The 22,467-nt window shown below is 36.2% G+C and overlaps 1 protein-coding gene across 2 annotated transcripts; it reads right to left on the bottom strand.

The window, feature by feature from the left end:
• Window positions 1–947: 947 nt before the first annotated feature.
• On the bottom strand, window positions 948–22,282 carry LOC140158805 (BOS complex subunit NCLN-like). 2 transcript variants are annotated; one of them, XM_072182023.1, is made up of 14 exons: window positions 22,025–22,282; window positions 18,541–18,731; window positions 18,047–18,191; window positions 12,705–12,799; window positions 12,242–12,325; window positions 11,927–12,030; window positions 11,419–11,507; window positions 10,567–10,691; window positions 9,674–9,864; window positions 8,772–8,901; window positions 7,884–8,047; window positions 7,083–7,136; window positions 6,462–6,540; window positions 948–5,432 (listed from the first exon to the last, which is right to left on the bottom strand). In XM_072182023.1, exons 1-14 carry the CDS (start codon window positions 22,188–22,190, stop codon window positions 5,367–5,369), a joined length of 1,683 nt encoding a protein of 560 aa, XP_072038124.1. In that variant the 5' UTR covers window positions 22,191–22,282; the 3' UTR covers window positions 948–5,366. The 2 variants fall into 2 exon arrangements, with proteins under 2 accessions (XP_072038124.1, XP_072038125.1); XM_072182024.1 differs by having other exon boundaries at window positions 18,550–18,731.
• Between the last annotated feature and the right edge of the window lie 185 nt (window positions 22,283–22,467).

The following is a 22,467-nucleotide window of genomic DNA, read 5'->3' as shown; positions in this document are numbered from 1 at the left end:
TGCATATTATAGAGGCTTCACTGAAATTTCAGTGATTCAAGACAAATGGTTCATTATATATATTAAGAAATGAGGTACATTCTAGCGGTACCTCTTTTCTTATCAAATATAATGTATCGCTTGTCTTGAGTCACTGAAATTCCAGTGTAGTAACTGGATTCCTTGCCCCTATAATATACATAACTTTTGTTACCAGTGTGTTATTATTTTTGAGAAAAATGCAAATATAGGGGTCTAGTACCACCTTATGCATTCTGGCTGCAATAAGCTGCAGTTTGGCTGGTGAAGGCTGCACATTGGTAAATAAGTATGGGCTCTTACTGTAACTAGGATCCTCAATTGTGACAGACATAGTAAAATAATATTGTTTTCAAACATTTCACAGGTTAATGATGATGCAGACAGACCATTACTAGATTTTTTTTCAGATTTCTGTCAATTATTTATTCAGTTTTTATTTACTGTAAATACACAATACAAAAGTAGTACAAACAAAGTGGGGAAAGTTACATTGTATAACTGGAACTTATTGGATTAATTGAAAAATATGTTGCTTCCTGCTTAGGCAGTGGAGCCAAATTTCTTTGATCTTATGATCTACCATCGATGCTCAGGCTAAAAAAAAAACAAGTTTGTTTCCCCCTGTTGTTTTTGGGAGCAGTTTTACTGCATTTTGTTTCATTTGAGAAATGCTGAAAAACAAAAATGATGACAAATCTTATTAAAGATTTTTTTCTCATTCATTTTGTTTAAAAGCAATATAAAATCACTGAATAGCCTATGAAAAATAATATAATTTTCCTAAAACTATCAATTTTCACATCTGCCGATTTGTCAATAAATATAAATAATTTGAAGCATGATTATGTTACCATACATCCAGACTCTTAAAAGAAAAAAGAAAAGAAAAGAAACAACATTTTGGATTTTAAATCGGTTTTGGCCACCTACAGGAAATTAAGAAACTTGCTTTTTTCACCCTAATCAAACTCATTTTCCTGATTACCTCACACTATTTTATTTCTTTGGAAAAGAAATTGTATTCATATGTACCTGCTTTACTGGAAGAATATTAGCAATCTTGAAAGTACTGAGGTATGATTTGTGATCAAATTAACACAATTTATTGTAGGGCAAAATGCTTTACCAGTGCATGTCAAGGGGGTAACTAAGTTATATAATGTTGGCTCCCTTTATGTTCAGTTACATGTCTGTTCACAAAAAGACTTGACCCTTTCACTTGTTGTTTGTTTTTGGTCACACACGTACAGTGCATTTCTATAGCGGCCCCCTGTGGGTGTATGCATTTAATCAATGATCCTGGTGTGAACATTTCTGTTATAGTTCTAATTGCCATGCTATAGTCCGACATCTTTGCAAGTAGTTTTTAGTTTTTCTGTCTGTTGGAACCGAAAATGCCTCAATGATGTTCAACTATAGCCTAGCCTTAAAATATGCATCCATAACACCCCTTTCCCCATTTAAAACACAATCATCACAGGAAAAAACAACAATCATGGGTTTGTTTTTACACAGTTAATGAATCAGTAGCAGAAACATGTACGTCCCTTATTAGCTGCTCTGTGTATGTTTCCCTGTGGTTTACACAAAATCATTCAATACATGGCGCATGTACCGTAACCACTCGGGTATAAGCCCACACCCCTAGATGGCAGATTTCACTTCAAAAATAGGGGTGGACTTATAACCGGGAAGGGGCTAGTACTTGGATTTAGAAATAAGAACAATCATCCCCATTTGTATATGCCCAATGTACCAGTAATTTCTATCATCCATGTCAATTTCTTTAAATTTTAAGTGTGGAATGTTAATTATCAACTGATATTTTTTATATTTGTTCTTAAATGTGAGAGAAAAGCATTGATTTGATTTATGAACTTGGCCAAAATTTAGTACTGGGCTTATAGCCGAGTGCACCCTTGTTACCAGAATGTTTGAAAAATAGGGGGTGGGCTTATACCAAAAGGTGGGCTTATACCCGGGTGGTTACGGTACTTATCTCAGGCATTCAATACACTTGTTCGATTCATTTGACATTATTAAACAGAATTTCTTATTCCACAAGAAATATACTCTTGAACTGCAGTGCAATTTACACTAATATGTAAAATGTTTGCACAGCTGTCAAACTTGTTCTTGAAGCCATAATGCAATCATTTTTAATTAATTTGATTAATTTTTTTGGCACATTTGTTATGTTTACACATGTCCCAAGTTAATCCAAATTTGTAGAACTGAGCAATTTTTGAATAAATGTCTTTATTATTAAGACATCCCCATAGAGTTACAGTTATTAAGTGGCCAAGATGTTAAGTGGGTTAGATTGTTTTCACATAACCTTGATTGTCTTATTCTAATTCACATTCACAGACCTTTCTCCCATATTGAGTACTATTCCCCTCCCTGTTTATTTCACACAATTCCTTTAAGTCCCCTCTTCCTGCTATACTCCCCAAAAATAGGGCCTCATAAAAACTTGTTTTGGGGGGATTTTTGGCTAATTGAACTGCATTTTGCCTGATGGGTTTCTGTTAAATATATTTCCAGGATTCAGAAATTCTGGCTAACCTTGTCTCTCTACATATTCCCCATATATGATATATACCCATACCAACCAACACACACACACACAAATACAATTGTCTATTCTGTCATAAAGGTTGCATGACCACAAGATTTTATGATGCAAAGTCAAGTATTATAATAAAGCCTTAAAAAGCTCTATTGCCCTTTTGCCTCCAATTTCTTTTTTAATCATCTGCAGGTCAGTAAATGTTTTTTTTGTTTATTTTTTTCTGAACCATTATTAATTGTAAACACTTACATTGAGAGGTGAATAATTATATTGGTATATGAATATTTGATCTACTTACACTAATGTTCCGAGTAGTTAAGAAGTGCTAAGTTCAGCATAGTGTTGCATCTTGGCATGAAAAATTTAAAAAATCCTTAAAAAAACCCACTTTTTTCCTGAAAACCAAAAATGTGGGTTGGTATTCTTTTCTACAGTAAAAACTTTGTTGGAAATTTTCAAACTTTGGGTCGATCAGGAAAGGGCAATAGAAACTTCTTACTCACCACCATCAAACAACTTAAGATCAAAGCAAAACAATTCTGGATGCTTGATAGAAACTTGCTATGTGCGTTCATCAAACAAGATGGGCAGCCGATGATGATGATGATACTTAACCGTACGATAGTCTAATATTTGTTAGGTTACATTTTGTATGTCTCAAAGCCCCCCTTTTTTTTAAAGATTTTTTTAAAATTTAATTTTGAATTAATTTGACAAAAATTGATGAGTATCAAATCAAGTAAATTTATCAGAATATCATGATTTTATGGCAAAAACTAAAAAAAAAGGAAATAAAAATTAAATTCCAGTTTCAGCTGAAATAGATGCGCAAAGAAAAACAAACGTGCACAGGGGCTTTGTTACATAACATTTCTTTTAGCCTTACACATCAACACAAAACTGTTGAAGTCATGCAACCCCAATGAAGATTCATTCCTAAACACTCCTTAATATCAATATTTTTACGATAACGATACTTTTGAGAATTAAAATTATTGCATAAAATTTCTCGTTTTAACAAACTTGTATACAAATATTTGGAAACCATATCAGCAATTTGTAACATTTGTAGAAATATATTATTCCTAAAAAATATGTCCAAGAAAGTACTATTGTGTACTTCATATGGTATGATAGAGGTAACTATGATACTTCAGATGTACATGATGTGTAGCTGAGTAACGTGTAGCCAAAAGAGATAGAGAGGGATCTGGTTGTGTAAGATGAGATGAAGAATATTGTATACATTCAAGTGGCAGGATGGAATAACTAACAGTCAAAATGGCCATTATGCAAATATTAACTGTCTATGAGTGTGAAGGTTGAAATACAATCATAAGGTGACAGAAAGCTTATTCCAATCCACAAGCCAGGGCGACGAGTGGAATGGAATGATGCATCTTTTATCGAGTGATTATATTTAGATCCTTACACAAAATTAATACAGTTAATACCGTACTTGTTTTGTATCACTCATACATAAATTCTGTTACTAAAATACTATTTAAGGTAATACTGTTTTTGCTGTGATACACTTCAGATCTTGGGGTCCACCTGTGGGGTCCACCCCGTACTAAATCAGAGAGTCTACAGCCTGGCACATGCATACTATGGCACAACACAGTGATGGTAAATACTATCACACAGAGATGTTGATGGTAAACATGATAAATGGCAATCAATCAATGAATTGTTTAGAATTCATGTATGCGTGATATAAAACTGAAATGTGAAAGTAAATTACAATCTTGCCTCTTTCATGGCATAATACTTTCACACATAAATAGTTTTTATTTGGGAAACAACTCACAGTTGTGCAGCATAAATATTAGAATTGTAACATTTCAAATTATACCCCTGGTAAAAAGAAATCCACCTCTTTTCCTTCTCTTGGGAAACATTGACACTGCATAGTGTTACATAACCCAGCTAATTTCCCCTTTGCTGCAAGCAGGCAGGTAGGCCAGGAGATACAACACCCCCATGCATATGACCCAAAAGGTTCCGTTTTGAAACTGAAATTTTATTTTTGTTGTGTGAAAATGTTCAAAACATACCAAATTTGGAAGGTTACGTCAATATTTTACATGTATTACAATTTTTCCCAGAGAAGTCCACATTTTGGTACTCAGCACCCCCACCCCTGTAAGTCATGGCCTGACTGCAAGTTCTTTTTCTGCGATTCACACCAAGAACAGGCAACATTCTTAGCTTTACCCACCTACCATTGCCACTGTAAGTTGAAAATTAGAGGTCTGCAGTTACTATACCTGAAAAATTATAGGTCTGCAGCTACTTATACCTGATGTCTGCAGCTTCTATACTTTGTGTCACTTTGAGTATAGTAGCGATATCACTACATGTTGTATGTTGTGTAGCCTTTAAACATGTGTGCCATTCTCGGAATCACAGCGTAGTATGCTCTCCAGTAAAGCAGCACAATCAGAATGTTTTCTCGCATACATAAATGCATTTTGACATCATTACCAAACTCAAAGCAACACAAGGTATAGCGGGGAGGTTTGATCAGGAGAATATAATGTCTACATGAAAAGTTAGTGATACAGTCACAAACTCTGTAAATGTTCATGCACCGGACGTGCCACAAGTACAAAGTAGGAGCTATAATTGCACATGCTTTCACTTGTTACTGCCATACCATTTCATACCATTTCCCTCCTGACATTGCTGAATATTCAGTTTATCAGAAACACACAATTTACGACACCTGTCAGTTTCCTTGATAATAATAATTTCCTGTGTGAATATTTCAAAACGCTTTCACCTTATTGTTTGCCATTGTCTTCTTAGCTAGGTCTCTAAGAATGCCAAAATGCTGTAAAAAAACAAGAAACAAAATTACTCTTTGCTTCTAACTCATTACCTAATACAACACTGTCAAATAATGTGACACTGGTAATTAAGTACTTCGCTGATATACTGACTTGAATTGTGGGGGTTTTGTTCTTCAAATTTCCCAAATTATTTAACTTTTTCAGATATTTCATCAAAGTACTTCAAACTTTCCATAAATTTGATGGTTTCAAAAATGTTAACAGTGTTTATTCCAAATGTTACTGAGTTGATTACATGTGATACGCAGTTCTTGCAATATATTTTTACTTGACAACAGCTATTATTATTATATGTGACAGATCAATGTCATCGGCTGCTGCATGTGTCCCTTTCTTACATAATAGCTAGGAACAAATACCAGACTCATCTCAAGTGGAGGTCACTCACCTCAGAGTCACATAGTTTAGGAATAGAGAACATTACAAAACCATGTGACTTAGGCTTGATTTGAAGTGACCTCCACTTGAGATGAGTCTGGTGTTTATTCATAGCTATTATGTAAAATCAGACACATGTAGCAGCTGACAAGTGTATCCTTTCGATATGGATGTACACATGTGGTAACAATTCAGAAATGATGGTATAGGCAAAATATTGAATTCTCGATCATGAGATAACGTACCTTTTGAGTACTGAATAACATGATTGCGCGACCTACAAGACCAAACCTCAACCTTGCCTACAATGGATATATTCGAAGAGTGCGATTGACCAATTCTCAAAAGCTGTTCTTGCTCCGCAAGTGTGTGGTCTTTGCGTAGTAATGCTTGACCCAAACATCTGTGCATACCCAAGTTGGCTCTCATGATCGAGAATTAGATATTTTGCATATATAGTGTATTACCCAGGTGTATTACACTGTGCTGTACACAACACAGGGTTGTCCTTCAATTAATATAGGAGTGAAGATATTGAAAAACCTACTTTCCTTCTGATAATAGATATCCATATAAAAAAGGTCCGGATAAGTGAGATGGGTACTTATCATAAAATATCTTGTATTTCTTACCTGCACAGAAAGATAGATAATGCCTAGGTACCCTGCAATGGCTGCTGCTAAGAACAAATCAAACACGGCTGGCTTTACACTGCAAGAAATTATACAAAGAATGCTTAGTATGCAAAATATTTAGTCATTCATTCAAGAAACGTTCATTTCACAACTATAAAGAGGAATACAATATAGCGGTTTACGGACAACAAATCAAAGAACAAAGACCATACTTTGTCAGCCAGAATCAAGTGCAAAAAAAAAAGAAGACTTGACCAAGCAACAGAATTATTACTGTATGCAAAATACCACAGTATAGTATACAGAAATATAATTATACAGATTAAGTTAATGTCCTTACCAATAACAAAATCAGGAAGGCAGACAAAATGTAGAGTGTCAATGTGACCATCAAGTAGTATAATTAGGTTTAATATTATTATGAACCATTTGTCAATGACAGGGATCTTTAACTAATCAACCCATATTACTGTAAAATTATTTAATTTCTGAGAATATTATTTCACAATTTACCAATGAATGCACTTTGCTGGAGCTTATGTCTGCAAATTCACAATGGTTAAAATTGGCAGATAATTAAAATTTTGCAATATAAAATTGTTTAACAGTCTCACTTACTTGTAAGCATACATGTTGAATTTGAGTCCATCATAGAAGACATATTCCGGCTCTCTGAAATATACATAAAAACATACAGTAATACCTCATTATAACGAAATCTGATACAAGAAAAACCCTGTTATAAATAAGTATTTTTCCAGAACCAAGATACAAAATTCTTTTGTTATTTATTGTTTTTACAACCCTGATATAACAGAATTTGGATAATTTCTCTGTCCCTGACAACTTCGTTATAATGAGTTTCCACTGTATAAACATTACAATCTCTATGTGATTAACAAAGACATATTTGTTTTGCTACCAGTATAGAAGGAGGCAACCCCCTTATACACACACACCCCCCCACACACATACAGACCTGTCTGTGTTTGCCTCCAAACGTGGACATTGTGTTTTGCTATCTAACCGAGGACGTGTGTATGATGTTTTCATCGCCTAACCGTGGACTAAAATGGCGGATTTTGTGTGTGTATAATACGAGACAGAATTTGAGCCATGAGCCTGCGGACGGTAGTTTTTACACGTGTGGTCCTCGGTTTCAGGCAAATAGCGCTTTAAGCATCTAGCATGCATTTGAGGTCTTTTGCAGTAGTTTGAGACCGAGGACAGTCCTCGGTTGGAAGTAGGTCCACAGTTTAGGGTGAAAAATCTTGTGTGTGTCCTCGTTTGTCGGCGAACACGTACGCACCCCATCCACACACACACCCCTACCTGCACAAATTCACATGCAAAAGTTCTACACAATCACTAAACATTGAACTTAAATATCATATAGTGAAATAATTTCCTACAATTCACCTCTTATCAGCCTTAATGGACACCATTTTGACATCCTTGAGATATCTTCCTAATGTCTGTTCCAATGTATGCAGTACTGGTGTATCTTTGGTCATAAGTTGCGCAGCTCTTGGTTCAGATGACAGATAATCCACCCATGATCTTATTGATTCCTGGTTTACACCCTGCGAAAACAGATTAACAGTTGTTAGTAAGAGAAAGAGATTGACCACTGCTAAGTGTCAGATGATTGAAGTAAAACAACCTGCTATAACCAATCACATGCTGTGTGAAATGCTATATGTATGCATGGTAAATTAACCGATGTCACTTTTCTGTAGGCAAGACCAATCAGCTCATTTCAACAATGTCAAACCTTCTTGTGTCATGATCAATCAGCTCTCCATTCAAATAAGTCAACTTTACATCCCATGCTCATGTCATGTTTACAAACATTAATATTTCATCATTACTGACAGAGTCAATTACTTCCTTGTCAGAGGTGCAACATAACAACCTATGATGTCATTTGGTCAATCATAAAAATAGTAATCAAAAAATAGGCTGAAAATTTGATGAATACAATCACAATACAATAAGGTAAGTGTAGTGGATGATCTCAATTTGGCTTGTATTGGGCTATCTTGAGCTTGTTTTGAACTTGAAGTGGTTCAGCTTGTTTTGTTCCTACTTTTGAGTGTTTTTGTTCGGATTCAGACACGAAGGTCAGGTCTAAAGACTGATTTTTCCAATTCAAGACACTGTGTGTTTGTAGTGAATGGATAATAATTGACTCTGTTTCTCTGGAAGTGAGATGACAAAAAGTACATGAATATTCAACTCATAACTACCAAGGTACACAGATGATACAATTATGCAACATTTTCTTAATAATTTCAGGCTACTCACCAAAGCATCAATGAAAACTTCTTGTGTGGAAAGAGTGGCATCATCACTTGTCAAATCAAAAAGATGTCTTGCTAGGCCCTCGGCAATTATCTTAACATTACGAGCTAATTTCTCGCTTGAAACTCTGGACCTGTGGTGTGATAATAAATGATGTTTAAGATGATGTGAACTGTTTAAGAACTATAGATAAGATTGTGCAATATCTGTTAAACATTATATGGTATCACTAGCTTCAGCCAAATTACTTTGGCACATTACTACAAGCAGTGATATCTTTAAACACAGACCAGAATCTGACCTTTAGTGAAAAAAAAAAGCTGAAAATGCTCAAAAAAAAGAAGCTGAAAACAGTCCAAAATGTGGGGTAAAGTGGCTCTAATTAAACTGAAAATAAAAGAAACCATGTAAATTTGATCAACAAAAAAAAGTGAAATCCATTTTGCATTGGAGGCATGGAAGCTGAGTAGTGGTTTCTGTAGAGCAAAATCTATGCAAACCAATGAAAATATTCATGAAAACATTCATAATTACAGTTTCTGGCAGAGAAGAACGGCAGTTGTTTACATTTTGAGGGCATGTGGGGTTCCGATTGGTTGATTCAATTGTCTGACAATCATAACAACAGACCGATAATCTGATTGGCCAATTACGTGTCAAAAGGTTGGTCCGCGCACACAAAGCTCCACGTATGTTGTTTATTAACAGGGTGCTCGCATCAATCTGAGCAAGGGACTGCCATTCTTCTCCGAAACCCAAGTGTAGTAAGTTTTAAGCGGCGAACCCGCTAAAACTTACAAACTGTTAGGAACTCTCGTCCTAAAAGCCTATTCCACAAAAATATTAATGTAATTAATATGTGACTTGTTTTTCTAGTATTTATTCAAATATCAAAAGCCCCTTACCTATCATCTAATATAGATGTCCTGAACATGTTTTGATGTGTGTTAAGATGAGACAACGTTCCAGCAGCAATACGACGCATACTAAATCTCTCATGCTCCCAAGCGAGTAAGTCTTCTGCTAAGTTAATTTTCTTGTGCATCATAGTGAAATTGACGCTAGGGTAAAGATCTTTGGAAGCCTGCTCCAGGTTCTGTAACACAAAAAACCCAAATATAAAACATCTGAGAGGTTTTGACTTCTATTATTTATATACAGGAGTCCGAACAATGCTCTCATGAGTCTGAAAATCAGGGAGAGCTGTGAGTCTGAAAATCAGGGAGAGCTGTTACGGCAACATCACTGGAGTTCTAAAAATTGTGCAGGAGAGTTTCCCCCAATACCGAGCAATTTTGACCCATCGATATACTGCAAGTCAAAATTTTTGGGTGAAATTAAACACAAATTCCCTTTTTTACAACCCCCAATTTTGGCTACAACTAGGCAAAATTGAGCTATTTTTCGCAAAAAAATTGAAGACAAAAAGGACCCATCCATACCAAAATTGGCATAGAAAAAGGGGTCATTGATATCCTAAAATGCCCAAAAAGTTACCCATGTTTGCAGCACATCCCTTTGCAGTCATTTGTACTAAGTAAGTCCCCCCCCCCCCCCGGATTGAGTCATTTTTTCAAGAAAAATTTAGTGTGCAAACCCTGTATGGTACCACAACCAGTCTACAGTTTTTCATCATCCAAATTGAAGATTTTGTATGTTTATCTATTAATTGTAGAATTCCACGGGAGGATATATCTGTCTCTGGGAGGTTATTCTATCACTTGTAAATTCCCCTATGATCCCATTACAAGGCTTTGATACATTGATATAAGTTATATTTTGTATGTTTATCTATTACCTGGAAAATTCCATGGGGGATAGATCCTTCTTTGGGAGGTTTTGATACATGCAGATGTAAGTTATCTTCTGCTCCAACGCTGTCCAAACACAACACATACGATACGTCAGACAGCAAAGTGGTTTCTGAAATGTACACAAATATAATCATCAATATCTCAACTTACAAGAAAACAATCAATCATTTCAAAACAGATACTTCAAAATACTCTTAATGGAATTATAAGGTAGAATCCCTTGTTGTCTACCAACTTCGCATGTTACTGTGTGATGCTTGTGTGAAAGCTTTCCAAAAACACAAGAAAAGGAAACAAGAAATATATACATGAGACTATTGCTGTAGACTACTGCGCTATATCTAATGCACCCCTGTCTTTGAGTGTCATTGTGACAGAATCATGCACTGTTTGTTTTCAAATGTTTCAAATTTCAGAGACAGGCCAAAAGGTTCACTTGAACAAACTGCGCAGAATCAGTCCCCCAAATTCTGGGGTAAAGTCCGACTCAAAAATAACACATAATTTTCTCAGTCGACTGAGGATGTTAGTCTAATAGAATGATACTAACACTACCAAAGTAACGCAAAGTCCAGAACATAGTTTTCTTGATCCCAAATGGACATCAGCAACCAAGTTATCAGCCTCTAAGAACTATTTTCATGGATTAAAAAGAGGCTTATATTATGAGCCAATCAGATATGGTAAGAATAGTCAGTACGGCTGAAGGAGATTAACCTTAAAGTTGCTTTGAGATCTAAAAGCTATTTTGATTGGTTACTCAGATTATTATATCAAGTATCTAACCAATTAGAGGTTCTGTAAGAAAGGAAACAGTGCCCATGTGTATAACTTACCAGTGCTTTCCAAGTTATCTTCTATCCATCTCTTAGTTCCTTGATAGTTGAACTTTCCACCACCAGATAACATGAACAGAAGATTATATCTTAAAAAAAGTATTAAGGAGGTTAACAACAACTATGATTTACATTAGATCACCATCCAAAATCATTTTTTTACTTTTCCCTACCCAAGTTTCAATATCTTCACTTCACATAGGTGGTAGATTGGATTTAAGGTTATTGTCACTGACCAATCACATGTGCAGTGCACACTCATTCACCTACCTGCCTAGCAATTTTTATGGCAAGACCATCAAGCCACCATACCTACATGGCCAATAGTTTATGCAACATCATTGTAAGGGACGAATGATCAATTTAAATTTTCTTCTCCTAGGTTAATTTCTTAAAACAAACTGGAAAATGAAAATGAATTTACCGGAATTTTGGTTGTAAAAAGCACTTACAATCCATTAAGTTTATCACCACCAAAAACAACAACCAAATCATCAATAAAGGATACTTTGCATGTGTCCTAGAATTGGTATACAATTTTGAGAAGAGTCTGGCAAGCTCCATTAAGGCTGCAACACCACTCCCATTGCTATCTGCTCCAAAGGATAAATGCTGATTTGAAAAACAAACACAAGATGAGAGTTATTCAAGTGATTACAATTATTTCAAATTTTTTTTTATTTTTTAATTTTGACAGATTGGCAGTTAGCTATTTACAAATGTTGCCATTTCATAATTGAACACTACGGAAACCAGTGTTACAAAAGCCAAAAAATTTGTAATTGCATTTCTTGACAAATTCATCATAATGTTTCATACATACCGGAGCTATCCCAAGTGCATCATAGTGTGCTACTACGGCAATGGTTGGTAGCTGGTCTTCCATCCCTTTACCAGTAAGCTTACCCTGCATGAACAAATTACAAAGTGAAATTCAATTGAATCAATAAACATACTCAAAATATTTCAACACTACACATACATAATGTGATGCTACATAATTGTCTGGTGTTCAGGAAAAAAGGAAAAACTGTGACATATTTTTTTATAATTGTTATACAATTTTATGAAATTATCTGATAATACCAGGCACCAATAGGAAACCAAGCAAACCTTAAGATTTACAAATACTTCCATCTAACTTTATACATGTAGCACAATAATTCTCACATGCCCTGGATTTCTCAAACTGATTACACTACACTTAATCCTTAGGTGTCACAGTTGCAAACTTTTTGGCACAGTACTTCACGATCTGAGCAAGCAATCATGTTTAGACAACCTACCTGTAAGCTGTTGATTTGTGCATCCTTCACCAGCTTGGCTTGAGGACCACTAACTACCATCTGAAACCCATTGGCATAAACAGCACTAAGTAGAGCTATAGAGAAATATAAATCAGAATTATGGTAATCTTAAGTCTATGATTGTGCATCACTTTAAAATCACTGACTTACGGTCAAAAATCTTGAAATTGACTGAAAGGAAGTAATAGCTTTAGAAGTGTACATACAAAGAATATCTATCAAATTGTAGCTTCAAGAGTAACTATTATCATATTTCCTTTTCACTTCTTTGGATTAATATGATACATAATATTTGGGACCGTCCACGGCGAATGAGCCGTAAATTCCTCCCCCGGTCAATTTTGTTTTATTTCGTGTTTAAAAATAAACATCATAAACTTAACAAGAGCACCAATGGCGCTGTGGCTCTACGCTTTTTTTGTGGGAAAGCAATTGTTCTTGGAGTCGAATGCGCAACAGGTTGGTAGGTCGGTCAATTTTTTAAACCTTCAGTTTGAAAAATTCCCCACAAATATTCAATACGGTCCTTGAAACTCGATCACGGTGGTCAATCTTCCTCCTCCGCATTATTATTTTTTGCCGCATTACTATTAGTTGCAAAATCTGAAAATAATTCATTATTGTGCAAATTACTACTGAACCAGCAAGAATAATTTGTTCTGCAAAATTTTAAAATCCCTTTTTTAGTATTTGAAGCTTTCAACAACTATAGAAAGCCTTGGCAACTATTAGAATTCATCTAAATTGACCTCAGACGACCCGAAATGACCTCCCAAAAATTTTGCTCTAAATGGTGACCTCAGATGACCCCGAAATGGCCTTCTAAAAATTTGACTTCAAATGTTGACTGTACCCACCAAGTTTCATGCCCATACGACAGTTTTAGTAATTTGACCTCAGGTGACCCCTGGCTGACTCGAAATGAGCTTCCAAAATTTGGTTCTAAATGTTGACTGTACCCACCAAGTTTCATGCCCATATGACAGTTTTTGCTAATTTGACTTCAGATGACCTCTGGTGACCGTGACCCACTAACCAATACAAACTTGTTCTGTGCGACCCTACAAAATTAGGCTCCAAATGTTGGCCGTGCCCACCAATGCCCATACGACATTTTTAGCAATTTTACCTCAGATGACCCCTGGGTGACACCGGTTGACCCTGAAATGACCTTCCAAAAATTTGACTCCAAATGTTGACTGCACCCACCAAGTTTCATGCCCATATGACAGTTTTTGCTAATTTGACCTCAGATGACCCTGGATGACCTCAGGTGACCTTGACCCACTAACCAATACAAACTTGTTCTGCCTGGGGTCAAGATGCACCCACCAAGTTCGAGGAACATGCAACCCCACAAAATTTGGCTCCAAATGTTAACTGTATCCAGTTTCATGTTCATACAACAGTTTTTTAGTAATATGACCTCAGATGACCCCTGGGTGACCCCAAAATGACCTTCCCAAAATTTTGATTCCAAATGTTGACTGTACCCACCAAGTTTCATGTCCATACAACAGTTTTTAGTAATTTGACCTCAGATGACCCCAAAATGACCTTCCCAAAATTTGACTCCAAATGTTGACTGTACCCACCAAGTTTCATGCCCATACGACAGTTTTAGTAATTTGACCTCAGATGACCCCTAGGTGACCTCAAAATGACCTTCCCAAAATTTGACTCCAAATGTTGACTGTACCCACCTAGTTTCATGCCCATACGACAATTTTTAGTATCTTCCCAAAATTTGACTTTAAATGTTGACTGTACCCACCAAGTTTCATGCCCATACGACAGTTTTTAGTAATTTGACCTCAGATGACCCCTAGGTGACCTCAAAATGACCTTCCCAAAATTTGGCTCCAAATGTTGACTGTACCCACCAAGTTTCATGCCCATACGCAGTTTTTAGTAATTTGACCTCAGATGACCCCGGATGACCTTCCCGAAATTTGACTCCAAATGTTGACTGTACCCACAGTTTCATGCCCCTACAACAGTTTTTGCAAATTTGACCTCAGATGACCCCTGGATGACCTCAGGTGACCTTGACCCACTAACCAATACAAACTTATGCTGGGTCAAGATGCACCTAGTACCAGGGATCTGATGATTTTGTTTTTTGGGTGGATCACCACATAGGCATTTTACACATAAAATACACATAACCCACACACAACGCAATTGAATAACAGACCGGTACTGCACAGTGCCGCTGGTTACCAGTTGTTCTCATTTATGTAATCAGCAATTGGAGCCTACAAAATGTGGTGCATTTATAGTGTACGGTACTATTATGTGATATCGGAATTGACACAAATTTTACGATAACAAAATCAGTCATACCCAGAAAGGATAAAATTCGAATTGAGAAAATATTGTATGTGTGACTTGTACTAAAGATGCATCCACCCACCAAGTTTGAGGAACATGCTTCCCCTACTATGCTAGTGCTCTGACGATAACACTCCGATCGCCATGCAATCTAAGTTTTGTAGGCCAGTGGGACAACGGAATCACTACATGAACGAGCTACTACTACACTAGTCTCTGAGAAAAGAGGCAGACACAGACAAACAAACAGATTCTAGTGAATTCAATAGTGATGATCAGTTGTAGCAACTACAAATTTCGAACGTTTGTCAGGGGGTCAAACCCCCACCATTTATATTTCCCACACTTTTTAGACAGACACCCTTTTTATCAAAAATTGAACCCCCACCCTTATGCAGTGTTTGTGACCAAAGCTTACAGCATTACTTTATCAAATTCGGAAGACTGAACATCGGCGCTATCGCCGTTGTATACAGTCACTTCCGGGTCCATTTTATCACTATCTGCGCCATCAATCCATTTCAGAATCCGAATTGATGCAGAATTTATCCTCATCTATCAAACACTCATGATTTTCTTATTCATCTGAAACATTTGCGACATAATATTGGCAAAACTGCAATCATCTTTCGAAAAGATACGACTTTAGATTGTTTACAGCATTACTTTATCAAATTCGAGACTGAACATCGGCGCTTACGCGCTTCATACAGTCACTTCCGGGTCCATTTTATCATTATCTGCGCCATCAATCCATTTCAGAATCCGAATTGATGCAGAATTTATCCTCATCTATCAAACACTCATGATTTTCTTATTCATCTGAAACATTTGCGACATATTAAATGTTGGCAAAACTGCATCACTGCAACTGCATCGAAAAGATACGACTTTAGATTGTTTATCATAAAGTAACACATGGGCAAATGGTAGAAGGCTGAGATACCTGTGAGATCCTGAATACATTCCGTCAGTCTATACTTCTACACGGCCGCTGTGGTTCGGATCGCTCCACTTCTAGTGTGAGCGAGCGGGCCAAAGCGGCTGATGTAGAGACTGAAAATTATGTTCATTCATAAAACTCACGGTAGCGTCGATTCTACTACAGGTGACGTCGTATGAATTGAAAACATCAGCAAATTAATTTTTGACATTTTCTTTACAGATTTATGAAGAAAATATGAATGTTTTTCAACAGATCATCAAATTACTTTATTATGTTTTTTTTCAATTGGTAGCGTTACTCCTACGCTTTATAATTATATATTGCTCACACGCTTTTTAGAAACCCACCCTATATTCAGCAAAATTGTAATTTTTACAGATTTTCAGAATTCCCAACCCACGCTGTAGAAAGCGTGCCAGACAAACAATGATAATGAATAGCCAGATGTGACCTTCGCTGTCGAGACGTTGTTTTCAGGGTTGTCAAACCCGCGATTTGGTAACCCAATTAGGCGACTTTTGAAGATTTTCCCGGGACAATTTCCTGCCCCATAGAATACAAAAGATAAAGAAAAAAATTGGGAGACTTTTCGATTATTTGACCTGCGATTCGGGCTGAATTTTTTTGGCAACACTGGTTATTTACCCGGGTTATTTAGCGTTCATTTAATTAAATTACTACGCCGCTGGTCTCTAAATATTTTGAAGTGTTGTCCCATGGTAACAAAACTCCCGAGAACTCAATAAACAATCTGGACAAAGGAATCATCCAATCACGTTTATATCCATGTGAGATCACCGCAAAAATTCATGATAAAAGGTCACTTTCCCAAAGAAAAATAGTGCAATCCGTCAATTCCCGCCATGATCTCACAACTTAAATTACTCAGACCAAAATAATCTCTAGCGCATACAGGGAACCAAGCAAAAGCGATAGAAATGACTTGTTTCTCATGACGACTTTTGACTTTTCTCACTTCAAAATAAGTACTTTCCCCACCCCAAATTCACTTCTAAAGGAGTGCAATCGATTGCTAAATAACTAAGCAAACCTTGGAACGTAATTTCAAAGCCAAATATCATAAACAAAAGAAACCTTAGCATAAAAAGCAAGAACGCAAGTGGCCAAAATTAGGCAAAATATGTAGCAAAAATACAGTCCTCACTGACTACAATGACTAAGGCTCACTAGCTACGCTAAGAGCCAAAAATGGTATATCATTTGACTTCAAACGATATCCAGAAGCGGGGTTATGGTTTGTTAAACTTTGCTCCTTCAACAAAATTATAGCTTTTTACGTTTTTTACATGTGTCTCTTTTTCCACATTGCTGGCAATATATATCAAACAGTCATAATTGGCGGTCATTTCAAATCATCCCCAAGTCAACGAGGTTTACTGAAAGTTCTCTCATTGTTAATTGTTGGTTATGCATACCTGTACAAAATACAATGCCTGGTAACCCACCACTTGAACAGGATTTAGCAAAAGCAAACAAAGACCAGAGCTATTAAAAGTTCTATAGCCGGCCATCTAAGGTAGAAGCTTATTATCCACTTCAACAATAGGATTATTGATTAGTTTTTGACTATCAAAATAAGACGGATGTCGGGCCAGCTTAAGTTATCGATGAATACGACCTTCGTACACCGTAACACAGAATACAATTTAAGGAATTTACGGCTCGTTTGTGCTGCCGGGTCACATTTTGCAGGGAAATTGCAGAACCCTTTTTAACATGTAAATATTTCTGTGGCAATGGAAATTTCAGAACCTGAGCTCTTCATACACACAACAAGTTTGTGAAATTGACTCATTTTACAGTAGTTCTCCACAGGTGAAGCTTGTACTAGAAGTCAACTTATCATTTATTGTAAAAACAGGTGATTGATGGCAAATCTTTCCTAATTGTTTTACTTGCATATTGGTTCAGGTTAACACAACCCACATCCACACTCACTGGAGACCAACTTTATACTGTAATTGACCAGTACCCAATTCAGTTGCATCTTAATATTGGTTGCTGGTCATTGCAGCCTTACCTTCTGCAGCTGAGGCTGCCTGGTCACTACTGACCGCTTGCTGTATCTGGTCATGAATGTCCAGCAGCTGCTCATCTTCATATGCAAAGTAAACTGGTACCGTGGTTTCTTGCTCCAGCATTTGAGGTTCTAACTCCAGCCATTGCTAAATGAATCAAATTATTACACAACAGTTAATATTGGGTTAGTTTCAAATAATTTTAAAGAATAGCGTATCCAGCTAGCTAAGCCTCAGCATAAAGATTAAGTCATTGGCTGGGATAAACACACTAGTCTAATAGTTCATATTACACCCTTGACCAGGATATACCGTACGTCTAGACTGTTTCAGTCTTCATAATTTAAATGTCAATTCTATACTGCACTATTACAATCTAATCAGATATATTTGGTCTTACTAAGCACAACTTTCATCTCTTTATCATGTTGCACCCTGTACACTATACAGAATATAATATGGTAAAGATACAAGTTGTGCATAGCTGGACTAATACCTGAATCACCTCTTGTGTTAGGGAGCTAAAGTTCTGGGGTAGCAGGACAAGAAGCGCTCCCGCCGACTGCTCTATGATGTCTCGATATCTATCTGACGTGAGATCGGCTAGTCTAGTAAGAATGCAACGACGTGTGAGAAGTGGAGAACTGATTGGGCGGGCTTCCATGTTGACAAGTGCATTGCGGCATCCTGAAATTAACAAATTAATAAGTAACACATCAAACTTTGATAAAGACTAATATTACCCTAAAAATGTACACCTCTTGAGATTGCAATAACAGAAATACATCATAATTGTTTTTTCTTCAACAACATGTTACAATTTCAGACTCAGAAAAGAACTGGACATAATAATAGAGAACAAGCTGATCACTTTTCATGATACGTCGCCATAGGCCACAGTGAAACTGCAGTTGCCTATTGTTTTGACATACCGTACTGTCGTATCACATGACAAATCATTATTAATACAAAGTTGTCAAATTGGCCATGTTTTGGCATACTATAAATAACATGTAGCTTGTCATATGAGTTTGCACATTAATTACTTGTAATTAGTGAATGAAGGGGGACCATCCCCGGTTCTGATATCTGCACTCAAACACTCTACATTGTAGGTTCAAGAGGACAAGATGGGCACGATACAACGTATTGTCTACCCATAAATCCAGTAGAACTAGAATGAATAAAAAGTTTGTATTATGTTAAGAATTACTCGAGAACTCTAGCTTCGAAAGATAGTTACGCATTCGATGCTAGAGTGCTTTGCTATGGTTTTTCGGTCGGACAGCGGTGTAGTTTTTTGCACCGGAGGTTATTTATTCTGTTAAGGTTAAGGGGGTACTACACCCCTGTGGTAATTTTGTGACTATTTTTGCATTTTTCTCAAAAACTAATAACACACTGGTAACAAAAGTTATGTATATTATTGGGGCAAGGAATCCAATTACTACACTGAAATGTCATTGACTCAAGACAAGCGGTTCAGTATATATGATAGGAAATGAGGTACATCCTAGCGGTACCTTATTTCTTATCATAAATAATGTACCGCTTGTCTTGGGTCACTGAAATTTCAGTGTAGTAATTGGATTCCTTGCCCCTATAATATACATAACTTTTGTCACCACTGTGTTATTAGTTTTTGAGAAAAATGCAAAAATAGACAAAATTTTCGAGGGGTGTAGAACCCCCTTAATGAAATGAAATGATTAGTTTCCCGTCACATTTTTTTCAGTGAAATATGAGGTCTTTTCATTTTAGAATATTTCAAAACGTTCATTTACATGGCTATTATCTTGATGAAAGACCATCTCAAAACAGGTATTAATGCTTAGATCATTATTACAGACATTTTGCAACATATTGAGTAAAAATTTGAATTTGCAATTTTTGTAATCACCAGAAACATGATGAGGTAATCCTTAAATTTTCATTATTTACCACATCCTCTACCCCTACAACTAAGAAAAACTGCTGATTATGATCAGCAGGGGATGTCAGACATTTTGAGAGAACTTTTCAAATTTGATTATTTCCTTCTCGATTTTCAGATACCGGTAATTGACCTTTTTAAATGAACATAATGAAAGTTTTGGTCAAATTGAAACTTAGGTGATGCAGGTGGGTGACAGGAAACTAATAATTTCATTACATAGGCCTAATGTTGAAATATGGATTATTATCAGTTATTTCGATGAGTCAACTGTATCTTTTGAGCAGGATTTGACTACCGTATTTCGTCAAATAGTCGCCCCCCTCAAATAAATGCCCCCACCACTTTTTTCAACCAAGATTTTTCAAAAATGCCGATATTTTCATGCTATCTTGTGTAGTAAGCTTACCAAGTTGCACACATGGTCGATAATAGTGTCACTTTTTGGCGAAAATCTGGATTGAAACTCGAAGTGAACCAGAAGTCAGTGTTTCTAGTTCATAGTTCGTCATTTTAGCGTGAGTTTTAAGTTTACCTAATGATTTTAACAGGAATTATCGTTCTAAAATTGACCTTGAATAAACGCCCCCCACTTGGAAAATGTAATGCCCCCGGGGGGCGTTTATTTGACGAAATACAGTATTTTGGACAGTCTAAAATTTTGATGAAGTGTAATTTTAGCAACATTTTGGATGCGATCGCCTGTCTTGATTTTGAATGCAATGGTATCTACAATGTAGCCTAGAATGTGAAGCTATCGGTGAGCAAAGTCTTGGCTAGACTTCTCGAGCAAGTTGAGAACAAAGACAGATATAATTATTGTTATTCTTTGATAATAATAAACAAATAAACATATTTTACTTTGATGCTCTCCAGTGGGTCTTCAAAGATTGGAAAAACTTTAAATGTGATTTTCTCAAAGCTGCATTTTTGTCATACGACAGTTTGTTTAAACAGCGACAATTGTATCTTTTAGAAAGCTGCCTATTTTGGCGATCTTTTCCTTTAGACCACCCTCACTATTAGGGACTAAATTGTTACTTTTGCATTAAGGTTTACTTTTGCATCAAGGTTAAACAGAACTTTGCCAAACACTTTGAAGTCAAGGTTTAATGTATTGGACGGCAGGGCTTCGATAAATGAGGGAAATTATGGGGTAAAAAACAAGGTTAAAACAACTTTTTGAAAACAAGTGAAAATGGCTATTCTGCTAGCAATTTTTTTTGTCTCAAAAAACAACTTAAAAATTATCGGAAAAGCAAGAAGCATACCTTCATAAAAACAGCATCACTTCTGTCACATAAAAGATGATCAGATGAGTGGAAAGTGGCAAAGAATTTGTGAAATGAGGGATTTTTTAAAAGAAAAATACATGGTGTTTTTTGAGAAATTTGCCATCTTGAATAAATGCAAAATTGCGTCATGCAGTAAAATACTGTCAAACGTGCTTGAAAATGCTTGATACGCATGCGTAAATCACTGTCAAAACGAGCGTACATCAAGCGCTCGTGCTACGCGAAAGTTTTGGAGTTTACATCACCGGTTTTGTATTCAGCTCTTTTACGTCAAAAACTGCCATAAAAACATGGATTTTGGAACAAAATAAAGCTTGTTCGACAAAATGAAAGGTATGTTTTTTTTATAGCTAAGAACATGTTTAACTTTGATGCGAAAGTTTAATTTGATAAATTTGTAGTTTTAACACTAAATATATCTCGGGTGGTCTAAAAGAAAAGATCGCCCCTATTTTGAACATTCTAAAAATGGAAGTGCAATTTTTTCATCATCTTTTATGCAAACGCTTGTTGTGATACATTGCTAACATTGCTATCATTAGCTATGATCATAAACTAAGCCCGACCCCCAGCCCAGGACAGCTGAGTGACAGTACAAGAATTTTTATTCAGCTCGGAGAAATTTTATTTTTATTTATATCAATTATGAAAATTTATTATTTTTGAAAAATCATAATTATGATGCCATACAGGCCTATATTTATTTTTTTATGTAGGGTCCTAATTTTATAAATTAATTTAATTAAGCTTACCGTATTGTGTACCGTGCAAATCAAATTGCTGCATGCGATACGCACTGAATTCATGTGCTCCATCAACGGGAGAAATAAAGATAAGAACGGGGACTAAAAGCAGGCAAGTAAGGGGCAAACTGCTCCTAAACATCTCAAGAAACTCTCCTGCTTCTTCGATCCACATTTTGCTGGACTATAAAGCCTAATTTCAGCGAGAAAAAAGAACAATCAGTGCACTCCCAACGTGATTTCCTGACTCGGAAGCTGTAATCGTAACCTTTGACACGTCCATGTCAAAAGTTCATTATTAATCTTTAAACTCCGTCATTGAGCGATTAGCGATAGAGATTTGACCAATGAAGTGACGCACTTTCCTTAGTGCGACTATAATACTCTACTTCATTGGATGAACACTAATCGCTAATCGCTTAAAGGCCAAGTATGAACTCAACTTAACAAAT

The sequence above is a fragment of the Amphiura filiformis genome, chromosome 8 (genome assembly GCF_039555335.1).
Source record: "Amphiura filiformis chromosome 8, Afil_fr2py, whole genome shotgun sequence".
NCBI lineage: Eukaryota > Metazoa > Echinodermata > Ophiuroidea > Amphilepidida > Amphiuridae > Amphiura > Amphiura filiformis.
This window is presented reverse-complemented; position numbering and strand designations above follow the sequence as displayed.

What these genes read in the sequence shown, in the direction of transcription:
- LOC140158805 (XM_072182023.1), bottom strand. Translation starts at nt 22,190, where the DNA reads ATGTGGATCGAAGAAGCAGGAGAGTTTCTTGAGATGTTTAGGAGCAGT. An exon ending in CACAAATCAACAGCTTACAG is followed by an intron (nt 12,326 to 12,704) that starts GTAGGTTGTCTA and finishes TTGTTCATGCAG; the next exon opens with GGTAAGCTTACTGGTAAAGG. An exon ending in AGATAACTTGGAAAGCACTG is followed by an intron (nt 10,692 to 11,418) that starts GTAAGTTATACA and finishes TGTACATTTCAG; the next exon opens with AAACCACTTTGCTGTCTGAC.